Consider the following 24,029-nt stretch of genomic DNA (forward strand, 5'->3'; position numbering starts at 1 on the left):
CAGGAATTCCTATCCTCATGGGCTGTTGTAAAAGATATTTGTTCCTCTGGGGGGCCTGAGGCATCTAAACCAAGCTGGAGCTTGTAGGGGGCAAAGAGAGTATTCGTTGAGTTCTACAATGTGTAAGACACTATGGTAGGCAGTGGACGTACAAAAAGCAATAAGACCAACACAGTACCTGCCTTCAAGGAGCTTAGCGTCTAGCCTTTCTTTATGGACAAAAACCAACATCCAGGGGGCTGAAATTCTAGAGTAGGATACTATATCCAAACTTTTTTTCAAAAAAAGAATTCTTCAACCTGGATTTTTGAGAAGTCCTCCCACTGTAAGCTAAAGAAGGTCACACCTTTCCTAGGATTCCAAAATGCTAGGATATCATGCCATCATTGCCTGCTGGATGGAGTTTTCTGGCTTTAACCCACTCCTGCTGTTTCTTTCTGTTTTGTTGTCATTCGTTCGTTCGTTCGTTTGTTTGTTTGTTTGTTCTATCCTTACATCTACCTTTAATCTAAACGTCTTGTTTGGGGGGGGCATGTTTTCCAGGACAAGTGAAAATACTAAAACTAGAACATTCAGCTCCTCATGGAAAGCCATACATGTGGATCTGGTTGGCATCATAAAGAATGAAGGTGGGGACAAGAAGAATCATCATACATGTCATTCCTGGAGAGGAAATGCTTAACCTTTACTTCCTGAAGTGTTTGTTCTGCATAATGTGCTCTCAATAAATGTGTATTCAATTGGACTTCTCTTCACTGATGTGTTCAATCCATGCTTGTTCCTGGATACACAAATCATGACCATTGCAAATATTCCCTGGACTTTTTGTAAATAAAGAAGCCCTTTTCAAGGCCTTTTTTCAGTTTCTTACTCTCTCTCCTAAACTTGCTCTAAACTATGAGTTTAAACTAAACGAGTTTAAACTCATTGAGTCCCTCAAACCATCATCTTCTTCCAAACCATCATCTTTACCTCCTCTCTTATCCAGGCTAAATCTCATGATCAACCATGTCAAATGATCCTCTCCCATGCTCTCAACACCATTGCTTCCTCAGTCTGATTCTACATTTAGCTGGGAATACCCAAATCCAGGACTGATCCAAACATGGCAGGCACTGTGGCTTGTCTACTCAGCAGCCATCACCACCATCACATGTTCCTTGTTGACAGAACCTTGATTGTTTTCATATTTGGGATAGCACTGTACCTGGGTCCAGAGGTCCATTGAGATTGGTCTCAGCCCAGTGATTCTCAACTGGAGGTGATTTATCCCCACCATTAGGGACATTTGGCAATGTCTAGAGACATTTTTGGTTGTCATGACTGGGGCAAGGGGGGATGCTACTGACACCGAAGTGACAGATGCCAGGGATGCTGTTGAATATCCTACAATACACAAGACAGCCCCCCACATATACAGCAAAGAACTGTCCATCCCTAAATATCAGTAGTTCTGAGGTTGAGAAACCTCCCAAACCATTGACGATGGGCATTTGGATCAATTCTACCCACTGAGATATAAGAAACACCTACTGGCACATATATTCTGTCCTTGATAAAAACAAATACAAATTCAAGAAGGGCTTGCCGATTACTTCCTAGTTTTAGCTGCTATCATATAATAATATGAGGCTTGGAGAGAAGATATCATGGAAATACTAAGGGTGGAAGAGTGAAAAGACAGAAATAATCTGGGCTTTTATGACACTGTTGGGTTGCTGAACCAACCCTTGAACTTTTTCATATGTAAGACAAATAAACTCCTTTTGTTAAGCCAGTTGGGTCAGGTTATCTGTTACTTGCAGTCCAAAGCATCCTTCCTTATGAACCAGTCATGTCTCTTCTCTGCTCTCCATCAAGGCAGTGAGCTCTCAGAATCACTCAGCTAGGAGCCAATACAAATGTGTGTTTTCTGGTCTAAACAAGACCTTCCAGGCTACCTGGAACTCACTCTTCCTCTCCCTGGTCAACTTCCCCACATGGGGAGTTCTAGTTTTTCAGTTCTTTCCCCAATCTGCATCCTCTTTCTCTATATAAGGTAGAAGACTGTCTCCTACTTCACAGAGAAAATAAACACCAGCTTATGAAAACTCCCTCAACTTTCTGACATCCCTTACAATTATACCCACATCCACACTCATCCTTGATTCCTTCCCCCACTGATTCTCATCATCTCCTCCATTCTTCCACAATGGCAGAGAGGGTCCCTCTTCTTGTTTGAAACTAACCTCCACCGCTGTGCTTTGGATCTTGTCTCCTCCTGCCTCTTTGGGGACCTTTCTCCATTGATTATCTCCTCTCTCTCCTGAGTCTTCCATCTCTCTCACATCCTCACATTCCTCAGTGGCATTTAAATATGCTAAAGATGGATGAGCGGGAGTTTCCTGGTGGTCCAGTGGTTAAGAATCCACCTTCCAATGCAGGGGACACGGGTTCAATCCCTGGTCGGGGAACTGAGATCCCACATGCTGCAGGGCAACTAAGCCCATGTGTGCAGCTACTGAGCCTGCGTACTCTGGAGCCCATGCACCACAACTAGAGAGCTTGCATGCTACAACTACTGAGACTGCGCACTCTAGAGCCCGCGCACCACGACTAGAGAGAAGAGCCTGTGCGGCAACAAAGAGCCCATGCACCACAATGAAAGATCCCGCATGCCACAACTAAGACCCAACACAGCCAAATAAATAAATAGATAAATAAATAAATACTTTTTTTAAAAATGGAGGAGCAAACTTTTTCTGTAAAGGGCCAGATATTTTAGACTTTTCAGGCTAGATATAGTGATAGATAGATAGGAAGATAGGTGATAGATAGACAGACAGACATAAATACATTTGTGTGATAATGTGTGTAAAGGGATATATGTGTATATCACTTTAGAAATACAAAAACCATCCCTAGCTCACTGGCCATACAAAAACAGGCCGCAGGAAGGATTTGAGACACACACACACAACGCTATAGCTTGCTGGCCCCCATGATAAAGAAAGAGAGATGGAAGATTCTAGGAAAATGGCCATCTGCACACATCTCAGTTCCCCTCCACTCTCTACCTTAATATATCTGCCTCTTTGAACCAAAAGTCTGCTGGGACCCATGGCAGCTGGGTGGGCATGAGAGTGATATCTCTGGGGGGAATCCCCAAAGGGAAATCTGGGGTTGAAATGTCTCCCCTATGCACCAGGTGGAAAGTTCCAAGGTAAGCTGAAGAATGCTCTGGGTGGAAATCAGACACAGTTCATCCTATGAAGAGTCTGATCCACCAGGGTCCACAGACATCCTGGGATAAGGTCAGCATCACTCCTGTGTGTGTGTGTCTGATCCATCTGGCTCCCAAGGACTCCAAAAGGAGCTCTGCTCCTGAATCTAGAAGAAAGCAAGGAGATTGGGGAGCAAGGAGGCACCTCTGCACACCTGCCTAGTGCACACATAGACCCCTGCAGGGAAGAATCCATCTCCTTTCATCACTTGGGAAACTGTCACCACTTAGAGTTCTCAACCCCCACATCTGAGCCCCAAAGAAAAATGACAGCCCGTGAGAGGCCCCCAACAGCCAAAAAGAGGATGGTCCAACATAATTGTCACCCAGGAAAATCGAGCTGCTGGAGTAGACAGACAACAACTTTAAACAAGAATAATAAAAAAGAAGAATGCAAGGAGGTTCAAGTACAGCACCAAAACATTCTATGGAACCAAATAAAAAGGGAATAAATAAAAAGATGAATTTTACTGGATGAATTAAAGAAGAGGATGAGACAAATTAGTGAGTTAGAAGACCATGTGGAAGAAATATCTCAAAAAAAAAAAAGAAAAAAACAGAGCAAAAAAAATGCCAAAAGATGAAAATCATGAAGGAAAATGATCAGTCTTGGAGACCCAGGAGATCTACTATGGGACTAGTTGTGGGTAGAGGTTGGAAGAGTAGGGAGGAAGTATGTTCAGGTCTCTTCCACCCCAGAAGTTCCCCCTGCTACAATAACCATTCTATCTACTTCTCTTCATAGCCAAAATTCTAGAAAATTTGTTTACACCCTGCTGTGCCCACTTCCTCCCACCCTTCACTGCTCAGCCCACCGCAGTCTGATTTCTGCTTCCAACACACCCAAGAATGACTCAATGTCCCAAATACTTCCTCAGTGCTAAGTTCACTGATGGCTTCTCAGTCTTTTCTAACTTGACCTTTGGGTCACATTTCACTCTGTTGGTCCTCCTTTCTTCTCTTTTTTGACAATCAAGTATTTTTAGGTATTTTTTCCAACTTTATTGAGATATAATTAACAAACAAAATTTGTATATATTTAAGGTGTACAACATGATGATTTTATCTATGTATGCATTATCCCCTTTCCTTCTTGAAGCATTCTCTTCTCCTGGCTTCTCTAACACCACACTGTCCTCCTATAAGGGTGGTCAACTCATCCCAGTTCGCCCTGGACTTTCCCAGGTTTGGCACTAAAAGTCCTGCATCCCAGAAACCCCTCCATCCCAGGAAAACCAGAATCACATTGCAATCTCATCTTCTCCTGTCCCATAGTGTCTTAGTTTGGGCTCCCCCAGGAGCAAATTCTGAAACAAGGATTCTAATGCAAGTAGTTTATTTTGGAGGTGATCCCGGTAAACACCAGCAGGGTTGCAAAGAAGTGAATCGGGGGAAGAAAGGAAGCCAATACAAGATGGGAGCTTAATCCCAGCAGGGACCTCTGGGCAATCACTTGGGACCTGCATCTCAGACTCATCTCACCTGAGGGATGAGGGAGCTGGGGCATGTGTATACCAAGTTCAGGCTTTGGTCGAGGATTGTTCCGGGAAGCATTTTCCCCCTGATGCTTCTCACCTGCCTTCTGCCAGATACGGTGTTTTCCAGTGGCAGCTGCTGGCCAACAGAAGTCACTGAAAATGTGAGGACTAAGGATATAAGCAGGGCATGACCACATCTGCTACATACAAGATTCTATCCTTGACCCAAGAGAAGTTCTTAGAACTTGGCAGGAGTTCATGAACCACCTAAATTTAACTGTGTTGTTAGCATAAGTACTTTTTCTTCCCCATCTCTAGTAACGATAACTCCTTCTTTCCTACTAATTAAGCGGAAAACCTGGAGTCATTCTTTAGGCTTTTTCTCTCACACCCAACATCCAATTCATCAGCAAATCTCACTCGCTGTATCTTCAAAATAGATCTAGAATTCTTCCTGCCTTCACAATTAGCTCCCTGGTCCCCATCATCCCTCACCTGCGTTATTGTAATAGCCCCAGGAGAGCCACAGAGATGATTTATCAACAGACTCAGAATCCAACTCCTGCTCTCCTACCTCAGTCCAGGATGTCTGTTCTATCATATCATGTTGTTCCTTTCCTATAACTGTGGGCTGAGGCAAGAGCTACAAGGTTAGAGTTTTCAGAGATAATTCAGGTTTACGGACAGTCCCTTGAATGGCAGCAGGTGCTACAGAGAGAGATCAACCACTGGAGGCACAGACTGAGTCCAAATACCATCTCTGCCACTTATCCACTAAATGACAATGGACAGGCCATGAGACCCCTCTGGGCCTCAGTTTTCCCAGCTATAAAATGGGGTTGGTAATTATTCCAACCTCACAAAATCATCGTGAAGATTAAATGAGAGCTACTCCATCTATCTAGTGCATAATATATGCTTGACTAATCATGGCTTTTTTTTTTTAACCACCAAGAATGCCCAACCTTTGGTCCCCTAGACCCAAAGAGGTAAAGAGAGCTTTCCCTGGTGGCACAGTGGTTAAGAATCCACCTGCCAATACAGGGGACACAGGTTCAAGCCCTGGTCTTGGAAGATCCCACATGCTGCAGAGCAGCTAAGCCCGTGCGCCACAACTACTGAAGCCTGCGCGCCTAGAGCCCATGATCCACAACAAAAGAAGACACCGCAATGAGAAGCCTCCGCACCGCAACAAAGAGTAGCCCCCGCTCGCCGCAATTAGAGAAAGCCCAATGGCAGCAAGGAAGACCCAATGCAGCCAAAAATAAATTAATTAAATAATTTTTTTAAAAAAAAAGAGGTAAAGAGGACCTCCTTCATGTTTTCCTCTCTACCTGAAATTAGACAATCATGAGAGATGCAGAAGGGAGATAGGTTTGGACCAGCTCCACTATGGACCACTCCCCCACAGCATGACTCACAGATGTGACCACAGCGCTCCTGCTTCCCCATTTCTCAGCACACATATTCAGGGAAACTGAAGTTTCCTCTTCCTCTTCTGACAAAAACAGTTTCTTGGGCCAAAGTTCCCCTGGGTAGAGGGCTTAGAACAGGATGCCCACCCACTCTGCAGTCTATGGGCCATATGGAGGGTTAGTTTCGATACTGATGAGTTGGGGGGCAGGTGTGGAGGTGGGAGGAGACAAGTACAGAGGGAACAGGAAGTGAGGTGAATGCCAATCCCCTGCTCCCACTGCTTCCCCTGCTCAGAGCCTCCTTGCCTTAATCACCCCCCCCCACCCCCACCCCCGCTCTCAGTCAAAACAGGAACTATTGTGCTATTAGTCAAGGGCACTTGTTGATCAATAAATTGACTGGCTTGTACCCACCCCTGGACACAAATGCAGGGATTGTCTAAAGAGATTGATGTGTTGAGTTGTGCTCAGCTGGGGGTAGTACCAGCCCTCTAGGGAGTGTTTTTGTTTTGTTTTGTTTTTTGTTTTGTTTTTTGCGGTACGCGGGTCTCTCACTGTTGTGGCCTCTCCTGTTGCGGGGCGCAGGCTCCGGACACGCAGGCTCAGCGGCCATGGCTCACGGGCCCAGCCGCTCCGCGGCATGTGGGATCTTCCCGGACCGGGGCACGAACCCGTGTCCCCTGCATCGGCAGGCGAACTCTCAACCACTGCGCCACCAGGGAAACCCTAAGGAGTGTTTTTGATTAGCACAATGACTGGGAAGGACACCTCTGGCATTTAGTGGGTTGAATTGTGCACCCCCCTCCCAAAATTCACATGTTAAAGCCTTAACCCCCAGCCCACATAACCTCAGAATGTGGAGACTTTGGAGATAAAGTGTCCAAAGAGGTAATTAAATTAAATCATGTCATCAGGGTGGGCTCTAATCCAATATGTCTGGTGTCCTTAAAAGAAGAAGACAATGGGAATTCCCTGGTGGTCCAGCGGTTAGGACTCCTCACTTTCACTGCAGGGGCCCAGGTTCAATCCCTGGTCGGGGAACTAAGATCCCTCAAGCCGTGCCGTGCGGCCAAAAATAAATAAATATTTTTTCAAAAAAAAAGAAGATGAGATTATGACACAGACACTTACAAAGGGAAAACCACGTGAAGACACAGAGAGAAGACAGCCCATCCACAAGCCAAGGAGAGAGAGCTCACCAGAAACCAGCCACGCCAACACCTTGATCTCAGACTTCCATCCTCCAGAAATGCGAGACAATGCATTTCTGTTGTTTAAGCCAGTTGATGGCATTTTATTATGGCAGCCCCAGCAAACTGACACAGTGGGCAAGGACCACACAATGAACTGGCATTTTGAGAAGCTTTAACATCACTCATAAGTCAAGTGAATTACTTCATCAAAGAGCTTTACAGACCAACAAACAGCCTAAAGGCACATGTGGGTAGATATCGCCATTGTCCTGAGGATCTGACCAAGACGTGGCCTGCCACACTGGATGATTCAGCTGGTGTGTCTTTCTAGAAGTTCCATGTCTTGGCAGAGGTCTGATGCCACCACTTAGCTTGGGCAGACCTCACCCAGGACATCGAAAAAGCTTCATGTCAGGAATAATTTTGCCCCACCTGCTTCCCAGAAGCTGGTCTGCATCAAGTAGGCAGTAAGGGATCCCAGTCCCAGCATATCATGGTCCAGAGGAGCCAGGGTATTTTCTGTTCCAGCTCAATCAGTGCCAGACCTGGAGCTCCCAGAATCAGTATCATTTCCTAAGAGCCAGGGACTTGGTGACTTTCCTCCAGACCCCAGAACTAGGAGACCATTACCAAGACCTGGTGTCTCTCCAGCTCACCATCTGCTATGGACTGAGTTTTATGTCCCCCCCCCAAAAAAAAAAACTCATATGTTAAATTCCAACCCCCAATGTGATGCTATTAGGAGGTTGGGACTTTGGGAGTGATTAGGTCATGGAGGTGGAGCCCTCATTAATGGGATTAGTGTCTTTATAAAAGGGACTGCAGAGAGCTCTCGCCCCTCTCAGGATGTGAGGACTCGGTGAGAAGATGGCATCTATGAACCAGGAAGCAGGTCGTCACTAAACACTGAATCTCCCTGAGCCTTGATCCTGGGCTTACGAGCTTCCAGAACTTTGAGAAATAAATGTCTGTTATTTATAAGCCATCCACTCTACAGTATTCTGTTACAGCAGGCTGAACAGACTAAGACACCATCCAACTGAACAAGCCCCCAAGTCCTCGCCCTAGAAATGATCTGACTTGCACCCCAGGGAACTCGCTACATCCAGGCTGCTGGTTTCCATCTTGGGCACGTCCACATCAGTTCTCAGAGGGCAGGAGGTTCTCATGTCCAAAAGCCAAGGGGTACCGGGTACGGACCCCCACCCAACCTCAGCTCTTGGGTTCAACAGGAACATTTCCGCTCACAAATCCAATATGTAGTTTTGTCGCAAGAGAGGTCATTCCAGGTGCCACCTTTGTTCATGCTGGCACAGTCCTCATCATGGAGGTTGTTGGGTTCCTGTGGGTCCCAAAAGCTGGATAAAGGAAAAAGTGCATATAGGGAGGGATGAATAGGTGGGGCACAGGGGGTTTTTCAGGGCAGTGAAACTATTATTCTATATGATACTGTGATGGTAGATACATGACATCATGCATTTGTCAAAACCCATAGAATGTACAACACAAAGAGCGAACCCTAATGTAAACTATGGACTTTAGGCCATAATAATGTATCTATATTTGTTCATCATTTGTAACAAATGCACCACACTAATGCAAGGTGTTAATAATAGAAAACAAGTGTGAGGGACAGAAGGAATATGGGAACTACTTCTCTGTACCTTCTTCTCAATTTTTCTGTAAATCTAAAACTGCTCTAAAAAATAAAGTCTGACTCAGACATAAAAAAAGAGTGATATTTTGCCATTTGCAACAACATGGATGGACTTGGAGGGTATTGTGCTGAGTGAAATAAGTCAGACAGGAAAAGACAGACACTGTATGTTATCACTTGTATGTGGAATCTAATAAATACAACTAAACAAAGTGAATAGTGAATACAACAACAAAGAAACAGACTCACAGATATAGAGAACCAACTAGTGGTTACAAGTGGGGAGAGGAAAGTGGGGAGGGGCAATACAGGGGTAGGAGAGAAAGAGGTACAAGTTATTAGGTATAAATAAGCTACAAGGATATATTTTACAACACAGGGAATATAGCCAATATTTTATAATAACTATAAATGGAGTATAACCTTTAAAAATTGTGAATCACTATATTATACCCCTGTGACTTATATAATACTGTACATCAACTATACTTCAATTAAAAAAAATAATAATAAAAGAAAACAGAAAAAAGAATAAAGTTTATTCATTTTTAAAAAAAGACTATCGGAAAAAAAAGAAAAAGAAAGGCCTTCATTGTTCAGGGCTCTTTCTGCCATCCAAATCTTTTCTCAGCCTTTCAGAATTACCTAAACATGCTGCATTATCCCCTTCACCCCAGCAGCTTGTCTGTTCTAACTCAGCCTCACCTCCTGTTCACCAGAAATTCTCCCAGCCCCTGAATCTGTTTCCTGCATCTGGTCAGTTTCTGCTTCCTCTTCCAAAGAACACTTCTGTTATACCACGTTCCTCCCAACCTTCTAGGTATTGTAATGTCTTAGGTCATGTTCCCTTAAAGCAGAGCCAGATTTGGCAATTCGGGTGCAGAGGATTTATTAAGGGCTGTCCTCAGGAGATAGGGAGTGAGAGAAACAGGATGTGGCAGCAGATAGAATTGAGCAAGGATGTAGGTTCAGCCTGATCTAGCCTCAGCCTGATCCCACAGGAAACTCTGAAATTTGAATAGCACCACAGAGTTATTCCAACTTGAAACAAGGGGTCCAGGCTTCTCTTAACTGGTCACTCTCTGTGGCATGACCCCAATGGGAGTGGAGTAACCTCCTAGCTGAACAGGCTTCCATTCAGCTGAAGCCAACTCTCTGGAGAAAGCATAACTGTGAACTTTTAGCAGTCAATGCCCCCTGCTGGAGGGAGCCCTCACCAGCCCCATGAAGGGATATGAGCTGAGCACCTGCAGTGCCACACCATGCCATGACATCTCAATTTGCAGAGCTCTGCCTCCTTCCAGGAATCTTTAATAAAAAATAAAATCCCCAGACAAAACACTAATATCTCTAATATAGAAAGAGCTCCTAGAGATCAGTAAGAAAAAGACCAAAACCACAATATAAAAAAATACACAAAAGATATGAATAGATAATTCACAGAAAAGTTAATACATATGGCTATTAAACATATGAAAATACACCCAACCTCAGGGATAAGAGAAATGCAAATTAATACTACACTGGGTTTCCATTTTTCACCTACATATAAACCAACAAAATTCCAAAAGTTTGATGAATGTGTGGGCAAAAAATTATAGTCAAGCTGGTGAGAGAATAAATTGGTATAACCAGTATGGGGGACAATTTGTTAATATTTATTTAAAATACAAATACATACACTCCTTGAGAAAGTAAAGCATAATGGCTAAGAGCATAGAGTTTTAAGCCAGGTTGGGTGGCACTGCCACCTGCTAGCTGTCTGACCTTGGGAAGGTTGCTTAACCTCTCTGTGCCTCATTTTCCATACCTTCAAAATGGAGATAATAATGGTACTCACTTTACAGAATTATTAAGAAGATTAAATAAATGAGCTAATATAAAGAGTGCCCAAAAAATGAGATCCTGTTCATCCTTTTAGCAAATCAAAATCTTCCTCTTCCTCTTGCCCTATAGCCATGCCTCCTTTTCCTTTTTCTCCCCCGAACCATTGGTCTGGGGACTTGATATGTTTGAGCAGTTGTGCTAAAGGTTGAGATGTTTCAATGGAGGAAAAATTAAAGTACAGGCACCAGAAGTCCTATCAGAAAAAAAAGCACCCTTGTGCCTCCCAGTCCAGCTCAGCCTGGAATTCTAAAGAATCTGCTGGTTTGGACTTCACAAGGACTTACAAGGAAGAGAGATCCCAAGAGCCCTGGATACTTGCCTGAAAGTGATGGGTGACCCATCCAGCCACCTCCAGTCCCCTTCACGGTTTTTGTCGTTCAGCCCCAACCAGTATACCCGAGGAGAGCCATGAGCCTTGGCCACAAAGTTCTGCAAGTACAAACTTCATTCAGCCATCAGTTCTTCTACACACCCTCTGCTCTGTCCCACACACATTTAGGGCTTGTGAGTGCCACCCCAATACCCTTCCCAGTCCCCATGGCATGCAGAACAAGATCAACGCATTCCTCCCACTTGAGCATGTTCAGTGGTAATAGTCATGCCACCTTCTTGCAAAACCTATGAACCACTCTGTGCCTCAGTTTCCACCTCTGTAAAATGGGATAATAGTAGCTACCTCCTCATAGAGTTATTGAGAGGGTTGAATGAATTAGTATGCATAAAGAGCTTGAAACAGTGTCTGACATGCAGTAAGTACTATGACATCTTAACGTTTAACATTATATAATTTAAGGAACATTTTAATAATAATAAGTGATATCTTGATTTCCCTGGTACTTTCACGCCACCCTGCAGTCCTCATCTGCATCCAGGCAGAAGAACTTGGGTGGCGGGGGAAGGAAAGGAATGGGGATTCCTGGCTTTTATATTTCCAAAGCCCAGGCCTTTGGGAGAAAAGAAAGGACTTGGGCAAAATACAAAAGATTAGGAAGAAAATGAAAATATCATGATTTAAAGCAACTCCTCTCCAGGCAAACTGATCTATGGTAAGGGAAACCAGATAAGTAGTTCCCTAGGGTGGGGGTGGCGTGACTGGGAAAGGGGCATGAAAGAACTCCCTGGGTGGTAGAAACATTGTAAATCTTGACTGGGTTGACAGTTACACAGGTGTATACATATGCCAAAACTCAGTGAATGTACACTTAAGATCTGTGCATTTTACTGTATGCAAATCATATCTCATTCACTCAACCTTATTGAAGACCAAGATTCCCTAAAAGGTAGAGAGGAAAGATTGCAATATGAAGGAAATTATGGAGATGTAGACATGGTGGGTGCCAGAAAGAGGGCTCTGCATTTCATTCCCTGGTAGAGTCCGAGGTGATGGCCAAAACCTCAGATGGGTATGAAAACTCTAAAAAGTAGAGTGTACCTCGACCCTGTTGCCTGGGTAAAGCCCCAGAGAAGTATCAGGAAACCAGAAAGAGAAAAGAGCTGCTTGGTCCATCAAATTAGAATAGTGCCTAGCACATAGTAGGTGCTCAAAAATTGTTCATTGAATTAATAAGTTAATAAGTGACCTACACACTTTGCACAGATATCTCATTTGATCTTCATTGTGACCTACTGAAGCAAGGATTGTTAACCCCATTTTATAGATGAGAAAATTGAGGCAGAGAGAAGTTAAGTAATTTGTCCAGGATCATTCATCCAGTGGATGTCCCAGTGGATACCAGCTTGGAGTAAAGACCTTGAGGACCAGACATGTACTACCCTCCGCCTTGACCCCATATAAGCTGTTCCTACTCAGAAGAAAGATAGAAGATCTCAACTGACAGATAAAATTTCCACCCTCCTCGTATAATGGGAGCTCAAAAGAGGCAGGAAATGAGTTATTTAAAGAAAACAAAGTTATATTTCTTATGCACCTGAGTTTAGGGAGTATGACTTATACCTCCGCATCATCTTATTACATCTAATTAAATTACATCATCTAATTTAATCTCAAAAAAAACCCCTCTGTACTACCTACTCATACAAATGATGCTATGAAACAGAAAGATTTTTTTAAAATAGAGGGAAAAAAATAGGATGGTAGGCCTAAATCTAACCAAATCAATAATTACATTAAATGTAAATGGTCTTAAAACACCAATTAAAAGCCAGAGATTGTCAGATTGAATTTAAAATATATATGTAAGACCCCACTATATGCTATCTACAAGAAAACTACTTTTTTTTTTTTTTTTTTTTTTGCAGTACACGGGCCTCTCACTGCTGTGGCCTCCCCCGTTGCAGAGCACAGGCTCCAGATGCGCAGGCCCAGTGGCCATGGCTCGCGGGCCCAGCCACTCCACGGCATGTGGGATCCTCCCGGACCAGGGCACGAACCCACGTCCCCTGCATCGGCAGGCGGATCCCCAACCACTGCGCCACCAGGGAAGCCAGAAATCTACTTTTAAAATAATGACATAGACAGGTTAAAAATAAAAGGATGGGAAAAGATAAACCATGCAAACACTAATCAAATAGTGCTATGAAGCTTATGGCCAAGAATATGGACTTTGAAACCAGCTTTCTGGGCTCAGATCCTAGCTCTGACACTTACTAGTTGTAATAAGCAAGTTGCTTAAGTGAAATATGCCTCAGTTTCCTCATCTGTGAAGTACTGATATGTAATGATATATACTGTGTACAAATGGTCTTACCACCTAGCTTTGGTAGTATTAAGTCATTAAAGTTATTTACACATATTCCAATTCTCCTTCTACATAAACATTGATGAAACCGTCTTTCCCTGCATCTTAAAGCATAGCAGTGCCCATGGGACTTTCTTTGTGAGTGCACATAGGTAGAAGTTTTAAAAGTCAGTGTATGACTTGCCTCATACACTTCCATCATTGAGCTATAGGGACTGTCTGTTACTTCAGCATAACATAACGTCTCCTGACTCACACACTAATTTATAGAGCTGTTGTTAGAATTATGTGAATGCATGTAAGATGTTTAGAATACAGCCTAGAGAATAGAAAGTGCTACCTAAGAGATAGCCATTATATTATATCTCCATGTTAGAGGGAAAACTGAGACTCAGAGAGGATAAGTAAACACAATCAGGATTTGAACTCAAGCAAAGCATACCCCCTTAACCTTCATATTAAAAGTTTTAGTGGGGACTTCCATGGTGGCACAGTGGTTAAGAATCTGCCTGCCAATGCAGGGGACACGGGTTAGATCCCTGGTCCGGGAAGATCCCACATGCCATGGAGCAGCTAAGCCCGTGCACCACAACTACTAAGCCTGCGCTCTAGAGCCCATGAGCCACAACTACTGAAGCCCACATGTTCTAGGGTCCGCGTGCCACAACTACTGAGCCTGTGTGCTGCAACTACTGAAGCCTGCATGCCTAGAGCCCATGCTCTGCAAGGGAAGCCACTGCAATGAGAAGCGGGCACACCACAACGAAGAGTAGTCCCTGCTTGCCGCAACTACAGAAACCCCACGCACAGCAACGAAGACCCAACATAGCCAAAAATATTTTTTAATTAAAAATAAATTTTAAGGGCTTCCCTGGTGGCGCAGTGGTTGAGAGTCCGCCTGCTGATGCAGGGGACACTGGTTCGTGCCCCGGTCCGGGAGGATCCCACATGCCGTGGAGCTGCTGGGCCCGTGAGCCATGGCCGCTGAGCCTGTGCGTCGGGAGCCTGTGCTCCGCAATGGGAGAGGCCACGGCAGTGAGAGGCCCGTGAACCACAAAAAAATAAATAAATAAAATAAAATAAAATAAAATAAAATAAATTTTAAAATAAAACATATTATTAAAAAAGAAAAAGTTTTAGTGACTCAAAAGCAATTCCAGTTTCTCTACATCCAGGCCTGAGAAGGATATGTAAATCCTAGAAGAGAGGCAGGCTGGCCCTGCTGGTTCTCAAGGGCTTGGTAGGGACAGCTCACCTGCTCAGCAAAGTTACTGATGATGACCAAGTGAGAGTAATTCTCCTGGCAGAACTTCCGGGCTTCATCCCATGACTTGGTGCTTGGAGAGAAGTAGTAACACTTACCCTGAAAAGGGAGCCAGCCCTCAGGGCAGGTGACCCTGGTACAGTCTGGGGACAGGATAGGATTCTGTCAGAGTGGGCCCAGAACCAGAGTAATGTACATGGTATGCCATGTACAGTTGTGCAGGCTATGCACTGCTCCACTCCAGGTTGGCACCACTCACATAGATTACACTAAGAATCACTTCCATGGATTTATGCAGTGTAGCAGCTCTGCCATGTCCCCCATCTCAGGGAAGTTCCCCAAGTCCCACTCACCTAATAAGCCCCGAAGTTCCAGCAGGGACTGGTTGGTGTCAGCTCTTACTCGTTCTATGTCCTTCTTCAGGCCGGCTAGCCCCGCCATGCCAGTCACTGTCAGCAGGGATGGGCTGTAGGGTTAGAGACCCAAACCCCCACCTACCCACCTACCCATCACTGACTGCAGACACACCAGAGAACAGCAAGAGCTGTGTTCCCCCACTGCACCCATGTTCTACTGGTTGGTGGTAAAACTCAAAAACACATGCTCAGTGCCCAAGAAGAGCCCTAATGTGACTCCAAGGAGAGATTAATCCCTGAGGCATGGGGAAGAGTAAAGATGGTGGGCTTCTTGCAGGAGGTGGGTTTTAAAGGAAAATGGTGATTCCGTATCTCTAAGGGGATGGGGAGGCACAGTAGGCAGGAGCCACCTTGGAAGCAAAGGTCCAGAGACAAGCATGTTGGGAAAGACTGGTGCAGTAGAGGTCAAGCAGAACCTCACAGGAGCTTGAGCTCAAAGTGGGAAGAGGTCTGGTGTCTGGGTCCTTAAATGCAAAGCTAAAGGTTTTGTGTTGGCCTCCGGGCAGTGAGAAGCCATTGATGGGTTTTGAGTGGAAAAGTGGCTTGGTCTGAAGTGTGGGGTGAAGGATTGTAGAATGGAGCAATCTTCAGACTTCAGGAATCATACTGAAAGCCTCTTCTACAACTAATGTATGTGTTCCCACTACTTTCACACAAATTTGCCCTCTCCCAATACCCCCCAGGGCCACCACTAGATGGCCCTTCAGTTGGACAAGACAGAAATCTTAGATAGATAGATGATAGACAGACAGATAGATAGATAGATAACATATATGTTATCCTTGACACTCTTCCCTCTCACTCACCACCATTCCCACTCACTCATCCCCAGTCTGGTCAATTTTACCTCCTAAATCTTTCCACTCCACCTACTACTCTTCATCCCCACAACCACAACTCTCATCCAAGCATCCATCATCTCTCAATTACCCAATTTCACCATTCTCCTCCCTTGTACTTATGTCGCCTCCTACCACAGGGCCTTTGCACATGCCTGAGACCCTGAACTCCTTACCAAGTTAACTCCTTCTCTTCCTTCACACAGCTATAGTACCATTTCCCTAGCGAAACTCTATATGACACTCTCAAAGATAAGGTCAAGACCCCTTGTTAGATTTTTTTCATAGAATTGCCTTCCTCTTCCTTCAGACTATTCATCAAAACTTGGAATTTTACACTCATTTGGATGATAATTTGGTAAATGGCTGTCTATGCTTGTACTGTCCAACAGAAACAGATGTGAATCACATAGGTAATTTTAAATTTTCTAGTGTTTTAAAAGTCAAAAGAAAGTAAAATTAATTTGAATGCCATTTTTGTTTATCTCAATATATCCAAAATACTAGCATTTCAGTGTATAATCAATATTAAAGATTATCATTATTAATATTGATATATTTGACAGTATTTTTGTAGCAAATCTTTGACATATGTATCTTTTGGTTGGGTTTTTTGGTTTGTTTTGTGGCTTTGGTTTTCTGTTTTTTTGTTTTGGCCGTGCCACGTGGCTTGTAGGATCTTAGTTCCCCAAGCAGGGTCAAACCCAGGCCCAAGGCAGTGAAAGCGCTGAGTCCTAACCACTGGACCTCCAGGGAATTCCCATGAAATCTGTATGTATTTTTTTTTTAAGATTTTTTTCGATGTGGACCATTTTCAAAGTACTGAATTTGTTACACTATTGCTTCTGTTTTACATTTTTGTTTTCTTGGCTGCGAGGCATGTGGAATCTTAGTTTCCCGACCAGGGATGGAACCCGCACCCCCTGCACTAGAAGGCGAAGTCTTAACCACTGGACTGCCGGGGAAGCCCCCCATATGTATTTTAGGCTTACAGTATATCTCAATCCAAAATGACCACATTTCAAGTGCTCAACAACCACAGTGACTCATGGTCGCCATATTGGACAGTGGAGGTCTAGACACACACACACACACACACACACACACACACACACACACACTCCACAGGGACAGGGACTATGTCTGATATGTTCACCATCTTACCCACCCATCCCCCACCCTGCTACCTAGCACAGTGCCTAGCAAAGATGGCATTGGGGTTGGTCATGAAGCTGGATTTGAGGATCATGTTCGTGCTCAATATGCATGGTTTGAAGGGATGATTGAAAGCACTCACCATTTGCTCGCCATGCCATCTGCTGAAAGGTTAACATCCTCAGCTCTTCCACCACCTCCCGGTCTATGAGAAGGAGTCCAGCTTGAGCCCAAGTCCTCCCATACCCCTTCCTCAATTTCTCTGCATGCCCCATCCTCACCTTACTCACATTTAATCAGGGTAACAGCCAGACCAGTGCAGCCCATGAGCAGTGACACCACCACCAGCAGACACACGTACACCATCAGTCTGTCCTCCTGGTAACACCTAAGACCTCCGGACTTCTGACTGATCCAGGGCACTGGAGTGGCTGGGGGGAAGAGATGGGGACAGAGAGACTGATGCTGGTGCTTCAGATAGTGAGGAATGGACCCTTGAGCTTTCCTCCAAGAGCAGGGGGTGCAAATGACTATGGTCATGACTATATCACCAGGTGGGGTCAGCAAGAGAATATCAGGGAGAGAAAATGCTAAAGAAGCCCAGAGCATTTGTGGAATATACAATACGCCACACATTCTGTCACACCCTTATTATTTTACTGGCTCCTCACCCTTATGACGTAGCTATAAATAGTATTCCCATTTTGCAAATAAGTGAACTGAGGGCTTGGAGAGGTCATGCATAACTTGGACCCAGCTCTTTTCTTAACATTTAGGATGCACTCCAGCAGCCCCTGCCCAAGCTGCTCCCCGGTGGCCCAAGCTGTGGACCCTTGCATCTGGGGCAGAGAACATTTCCCATAACTTATAGGCAAGCAGGAGGTAGGGCTTGAAGAGTACCTGGTGGATATCCTGGGTCCCTGGGGGTCTGGTTTAGACTCAGAAAGGAGGAGCTTCTGAAAGGAAATGTTTCTCTACCAGGGTCTCACTCCAGAGCTATAGGTCTCGAATACACTGGCCACCATGAGAGGGGAGATAGAGGTAAACCTAAAGGACTTACTGGCTATAGGCAGCTGGGATGGAGGATGTACAAGATCAGTGCCTGGGAGAAAGGCAAGAGAGGTTTATTCAGAAGTCACTGAAAGACTTCGTCTTCCAAGATCAACAACCTCCCCCCAAGCCCTCTGATTTGTTCTTTGGTCAGAATTGGGGGACTGGAGGGAGGACTTCCAAGTGTCCGCTCTCAGGCTTCGTAATGGGTATTCCCACTGCTTACCCAGTTGAGGAGTTGTGCAGGTGACAGGGGTGAGGTTCAGGCCTGGAAGGGGTCAGAAAGACAACAGTCATGCAGAGCAGGGCTTCAGCCAAGTGAACAGGAAGGTCCCAGCCCTAGATGCTCACCTGTGTTCTTCAGGAGCTTGCAGGGAAGTGGGGGGTTCTCTGTTTTCTTTCCTGAGGAGGAAGGAATGGTTGCTCAGGCCCAGATCAGGATAAAGCCAGCACTGGGTCTCCTGTACCCCCAGCCCCAGCTCACCTGCCCTTGGAGGCCTTGGTGGAGCCGTCCAACCTGGCGAAGAGAAGCTCAGCATTACAGCTGGTCCAAGGATGGGAATGAGGTGGAAAGGCAGTGATGGAAACAGGATTGACATGTACGCACTGTTATATTTCAAATAGATGACTGGGACTTCCCTGGTGGTGCAGTGGTTAAGAATCCACCTTCCAATGCAGGGGGCGCTGGTTTGATCCCTGGTTGGGGAACTAAGATCCCACATGCTGTGGGGCAACTAAGCCTGCGTACTGCAACTACTGAGCCCGCACCCTCTGGAGCCCATGCGCCACAAATAGAGAGGCCACGCACTGCAACAACTGAACCCACGTTCTCTGGAACCTGCATGCCACAACTAGAGAGAGGCCTGTACGCTGCAATGAAGAGCCCTCACACCACAAGGAAGATCCCGCATGCCGCAACTAAGACCCAGTGCAGTCAAATAAATAAATAAATATTTTCAAATAAATAAATAAAAATAAAATAGATGACCAGCAAGGACCTATTGTAAAATTAATTAATTAATTTATTTATTTTTTAAAAAAAGAGGTCCAGTGGTTAGGACTCCGCACTTCCCCTGCTGGGGGCACAGGTTCAATCCCTGGGTAGGGAACTAAGATCCCGCATGCCGCATAGTGTGGCCAAAAAAAAGAAAAAAGAAACAGGATTGAGATTGCAATGGAGGGTTAGGGATGGGGTTGTGCATGAGAATGGAATTGGGCTTAGGGATAGGGACAGGATTAAGATACAGTGACCAACCATCCTGAATGACCCAGGACTTTCCTAATTTTAAAACAGGAAGTCCCACATTCCAAGAAATCTTTCATCTCTGCACAAACTGGGACAGTTGATCCCCCTAAGTTAAAGACACAAGTGAGTTTGGGTATGGGAATAGAGTCAAGGTTAAGGTTGGGATGAGGGTTTGGATTGAGATGATGGGGTTGAAGAAGGGTCAGGGATAGTGATGGACATGGGAGTAGGTTTGTGATTCAGGGTGTAGTTGGGGTGAAGAATGGGGCTGTAGCTGCATTGGGGAATGGGGGAGAAGTTGAGGTTGGGTTGTAGTTGTGTTGGGGCTTGGTGATAGTTTTGATTTGGACAGGAGATGGGTTGGAGATGGGGCTGCATTTGGAGATGGGGGTGGGACCTAAATTTGGGGAAGGGGTGGCCTTGAAGACAGCGATGGAGTGGGTCTTCGGGTTGGGCTTGGGGACCATGCTGGGACCAAGACAGATTTGGAGACGGACAGTCAAAAAGCAGAGCCCAGGGGCTTCCCCTGGTGGGAGTTTACTCAGGGAAACCTCAAAGCCTCCACTGTTATTTTTCCGTTTGGCCCTGCCACGCAGCTTGCGAGATCTCAGTTCCCCAACCAGGGGTGAAACCCAAGCCATGGCAGTAAAAGCACCCAGTCCCAACCACTGGACCCAAAGCCTCCACTTTTATATACACTTATTGGACTCTTGTTGAGTCCCTGGCCAGGCATGGCCCACCCAAGTCTAAAGGCAAATTTGGGCCCTGGGTGTGAATGCGAAGAGGTTGGAGAGACAACAGTCCACTCACAGCTTCTGAAATACTGGCTTTCATGTCTCGGGGCCTTTGCATCCACCTGTTCTTTTCTGGGCTTCTCTTCTTAACAAACTCCTGTTCATCCCTCAAGTCTCACTCCAGTGTCCCCTCATCTGACCCCGAATCCTCCCACTAGTGCAGGCAGACCCCTCAATTACCCTCAGGATTTCCCCAATTTCATAATCCCTCCCCTCTCAGACCTGCTCACCCAAGACTATGCCCAAAACTGCCTCCCCCCATCAGACTGAGAGACCCTCAGGGTGGACGCATGGATACTCCCACCATCATGGTGCCCAGTATGGGCAGGCTGACCATGTATGTCTGCAGTGCCCAGCTAGTTCCCCCTGGGGAGTCTGTTCCCCAACCTCATCCCTCAAATCACACATCTCTTCACCTGGCCTCTGAGAGGTCCTCTTACCTGGCTTGGGAGGAAGGTCCTTGTACGGTGGTGCCGTGTTCTCATAATCATCATCATCCTCCTCTTCTCTGGGCCCTTCCAGAGGAAAGGCAAGTGAGAGCCCAGCCCATTCCCTCCTCTGTCCCTCACACCCTGGTCTCTGGCCCCAAGGTGGGAATACTGTAACCTGGGTCCTGACCACCCCTGGTCCCCAGCCCATGCCTGGCCAGGGCCATACCTGGCAGGTCCCTGCACCCAGAGTTAGTATACAGGGTGCACATGACTGCAGCTAACACAGGAACCTGAGAAGAAGCAGGCAGAGCTCGACAGCTTCTTCTCCTTGTGTCCTCAACTCAGGTGACTAGGGTTTTTCTCAGTTCCTTTTTTCTTTAAAAGTCAAGAACATGCAAATCTATCTTGAGGGGAACACCACAGACCGCACACACACACACACACACTTATTCTTCTCCCCAGTTTGGATTCATGCATAGAAATAACAATGACAACAGCCCCTGCATTTGAGTTCCTACACGGCACCAAGCCCTGGGTGAAAAATAGATAAGCTCCTTCCTTCATGAAACATCAATCGAGACAGGAGAGACAATAAACCTATAAAGAAATATAGAAATAAGCAATATGGTTTGGTTTTTAATTTTATTTCCAATAGTAACTAAGTATTATCTTAAAATAAAATAAAACAGGGTAAAGGGATAGGATGGGGGCTAATGTAGAGAGGTGGTCAGGGGAGGCCTCCCAGAGGTGTTGACATTTACAACAAGACATTAAAGTAATCGGTGCTAAGTACTCCCACATTCCCACAGTGAAGTTTTAGGCTCACTGTGGCTACATAACAAATTACCCCAAAACTTCATGACTTAAAAAAACAGTAGGGGGCTTCCCTGGTGGCTCAGTGGTTGAAAGTCCGCCTGCCGATGCAGGGGACATGGGTTCGTGCCCCGGTCCGGGAAGATCCCACATGCTGTGGAGCGGCTGGGCCCGTGAGCCATGGCCACCGAGCCTGCGCGTCCGGAGCCTGTGCTCCACAACGGGAGAGGCCACAATAGTGAGAGGCCCGCGTACCGCCAAAAAAAAAAAAAAAAACAGTAGGCATGTATTATCTCACAGTCTCTGAGGCTCAGGGATTCAAGAGCAGCTGTGTGGTTCTGGCTCGGGATCTTTCATAAGGTTTCAGTCAAGATGTTGCCCAGGGTTGCGGTCATCAGAAAGCTAGGCTGGGGCTAGAGGATCTCCTCCATGATGGTACACTCCCATGGCTGTTGGCAGGCGGCCTCAGTTCCTCGCCATGTGAGCCTCTCCCAAGGGCTGATTGAGTATCCTCACAACATGGCATAGGCCAAAATGGAAGCCACAAAGCCTTGTATGATCTAGCCTCACAAATCACAAACTATGATCTCTACTATATTTATCACATGGACCAGCTTTGAGTCACTGTGGGAGGAAACCACACGAGGACATAAATACCAACAGGTAGGCATCATTTGGAGGCCATCTTGAAGGCTGCCTACCACAGTCATATACACAGAACTTGCAAAGGAGTGTTTTTCATCCTGAACTTGACATCGACTGGAGGGTATTTAAAAAGTGAAAGTTAAAGAGAGAGAGAGAGAGATCTGTCTACCCTATGGGGAAACCAAGGGATGAGGTTTTGATTCACACCCAAAACAGCATGAAGTGAAATGACGGACATAGGGGAAAGGGCTGCAACAGGAGTGGCTGCGTCTTTTGGTACATCAAGGATGTGGGAGTTTCCTGTGAGCCTCGTGAAAGAGGTGGAATAACCAGACTGAGGCCCAAGAAAGCAGCCTGCCTGTGTTTCTCAAAATGACCACCATCAGCCTTTGGGGCCAACAGCTCTAGAATCATCCATGACGCCTCCCTTCTCTCTCATTCCACGGCTGTGGCACATTACGTTTTCAAAAGATGGCTGCAACAATATCTCATGTCCTACATGTTCTGATGCAATGTGACCATGCCACTCTACCAAGAAGTAGAGTCTAATTATCCTCCCTTTAAATCTGGGCTTGCCTTAGTGACTCTCTTATAACCAACAAAATGTGGCACAAGGGACAGCTGCCACGCAGCTTCCACCTGGCTCTGTCAGAACATGTGCTCCCAGCTGACATTTTGTGAGGAAGCCCAAGCCACGTGGAGGTGCTTGGCTCAACAATCCCAGTTGAGGCCAGATTTCAAGTCATCCCAGCCCAGGTGCCAGACATATACGTGAAGGCACCTCCCAATGATTCCAGCCCCCAGGAGAGTTAGAGTCACCTCCAGCCCTTTGGGTCTTCCCATCCAAGGCCCCAGACGTCATAGAGCAGAAACAAGCTGTCCCTACCATGTTCCGTCCCACAGAATCCATGAGCAGATGAAGTGATTATTTTATGCCACTACATTTGGGGTGGTTTCTTAGACACCCTAGATAACTGGAAATCTGACCAATCTGTTAGTAATTCTGGTTGGCTCTACCTTCACAGCATATTCAGCATCTGAGTCCTTTAAACCTCCTGGTCTTAGCCATCATCCTCTTTCACCTGGATTGCAGTAATAGCCTCCACCTAAGTCTACCCACTTCTGCCCTTGCCCCCTTTATGGGGGCAAACTCATAGAAGCAGGGAGATGGTTGCCCATGGCTGGAGGGAGGGAAAAAATGGGTAGATGTTGGTCAATGGGTACAAAGTTTCAGTTGTGCAAGATGAATATGTTCTAGAAAACTACAATGTGACTATAGTTGACAACATTGTATTGTGTACTGGAAACTGGCTAAGAGGGTAGATCTTGGGTGTTCTTAACACAAAAAAAAGAATAAATAAAAGGAAAATGTTAACTCTGAAGTGATGGATATGTTGACTGGCTTGGTTGTGGTGAATATTTCACAATATACATGTATATTGGGTTATCAGGTTGTACACCTTAAATACATACAATTTTGACTGTCAAGAATATCTCAGAAGGACTTCCCTGGTGGTGCAGTGGTTAAGAATCCTCCTGCCAAGGCAGGGGACACAGGTTCGAGCCCTGGTCCGGGAAGATCCCACATGCCGCGGAGCAAATAAGCCCGTGTGCCACAACTACTGAGCCTGTGCTCTAGAGCCCACAAGCCACAACTACCGAGCCCGCATGCCACAACTACTGAAGCCCACGCACCTAGAGCCCGTGATCCGTAACAAGAGAAGCCACTGCAATGAGAAGCCCGTGCACCGCAATGAAGAGTAGCCCCCCACTTGCCGCAACTAG

General features: G+C 45.7%; 2 protein-coding genes across 9 annotated transcripts in view; one reads left to right on the forward strand and one right to left on the reverse strand.

Annotated features, from left to right (window-relative positions):
- Nucleotides 1-745, forward strand: part of ADGRE3 (adhesion G protein-coupled receptor E3) — a 247,176-nt gene extending 246,431 nt beyond the window's left edge. For all 6 annotated transcript variants that reach the window (XM_049708499.1, XM_049708496.1, XM_049708494.1 and 3 more), the window contains one exon: nucleotides 544-745. In XM_049708499.1, the coding sequence (XP_049564456.1) occupies nucleotides 544-552 (9 nt within the window). In that variant the 3' untranslated portion in view covers nucleotides 553-745. The remainder of the gene's footprint in view (nucleotides 1-543) is intronic.
- CLEC17A (C-type lectin domain containing 17A) lies at nucleotides 431-21,135 on the reverse strand. 3 transcript variants are annotated; one of them, XM_012535792.3, is made up of 12 exons: nucleotides 21,013-21,135; nucleotides 20,796-20,870; nucleotides 18,800-18,832; nucleotides 18,667-18,717; nucleotides 18,542-18,583; nucleotides 18,326-18,367; nucleotides 17,556-17,696; nucleotides 17,408-17,470; nucleotides 15,209-15,304; nucleotides 14,847-14,998; nucleotides 11,212-11,321; nucleotides 431-8,706 (listed from the first exon to the last, which is right to left on the reverse strand). In XM_012535792.3, exons 1-12 carry the CDS (start codon nucleotides 21,053-21,055, stop codon nucleotides 8,574-8,576), a joined length of 981 nt encoding a protein of 326 aa, XP_012391246.1. In that variant the 5' UTR covers nucleotides 21,056-21,135; the 3' UTR covers nucleotides 431-8,573. The 3 variants fall into 3 exon arrangements, with proteins under 3 accessions (XP_012391246.1, XP_033257098.1, XP_033257099.1); XM_033401207.2 differs by lacking the exon at nucleotides 21,013-21,135 and having other exon boundaries at nucleotides 20,796-21,003; XM_033401208.2 differs by lacking the exons at nucleotides 18,326-18,367; nucleotides 21,013-21,135 and having other exon boundaries at nucleotides 20,796-21,003.
- Nucleotides 21,136-24,029: the final 2,894 nt, after the last annotated feature.

Source organism: Orcinus orca, chromosome 3 (assembly GCF_937001465.1).
Source record: "Orcinus orca chromosome 3, mOrcOrc1.1, whole genome shotgun sequence".
NCBI lineage: Eukaryota > Metazoa > Chordata > Mammalia > Artiodactyla > Delphinidae > Orcinus > Orcinus orca.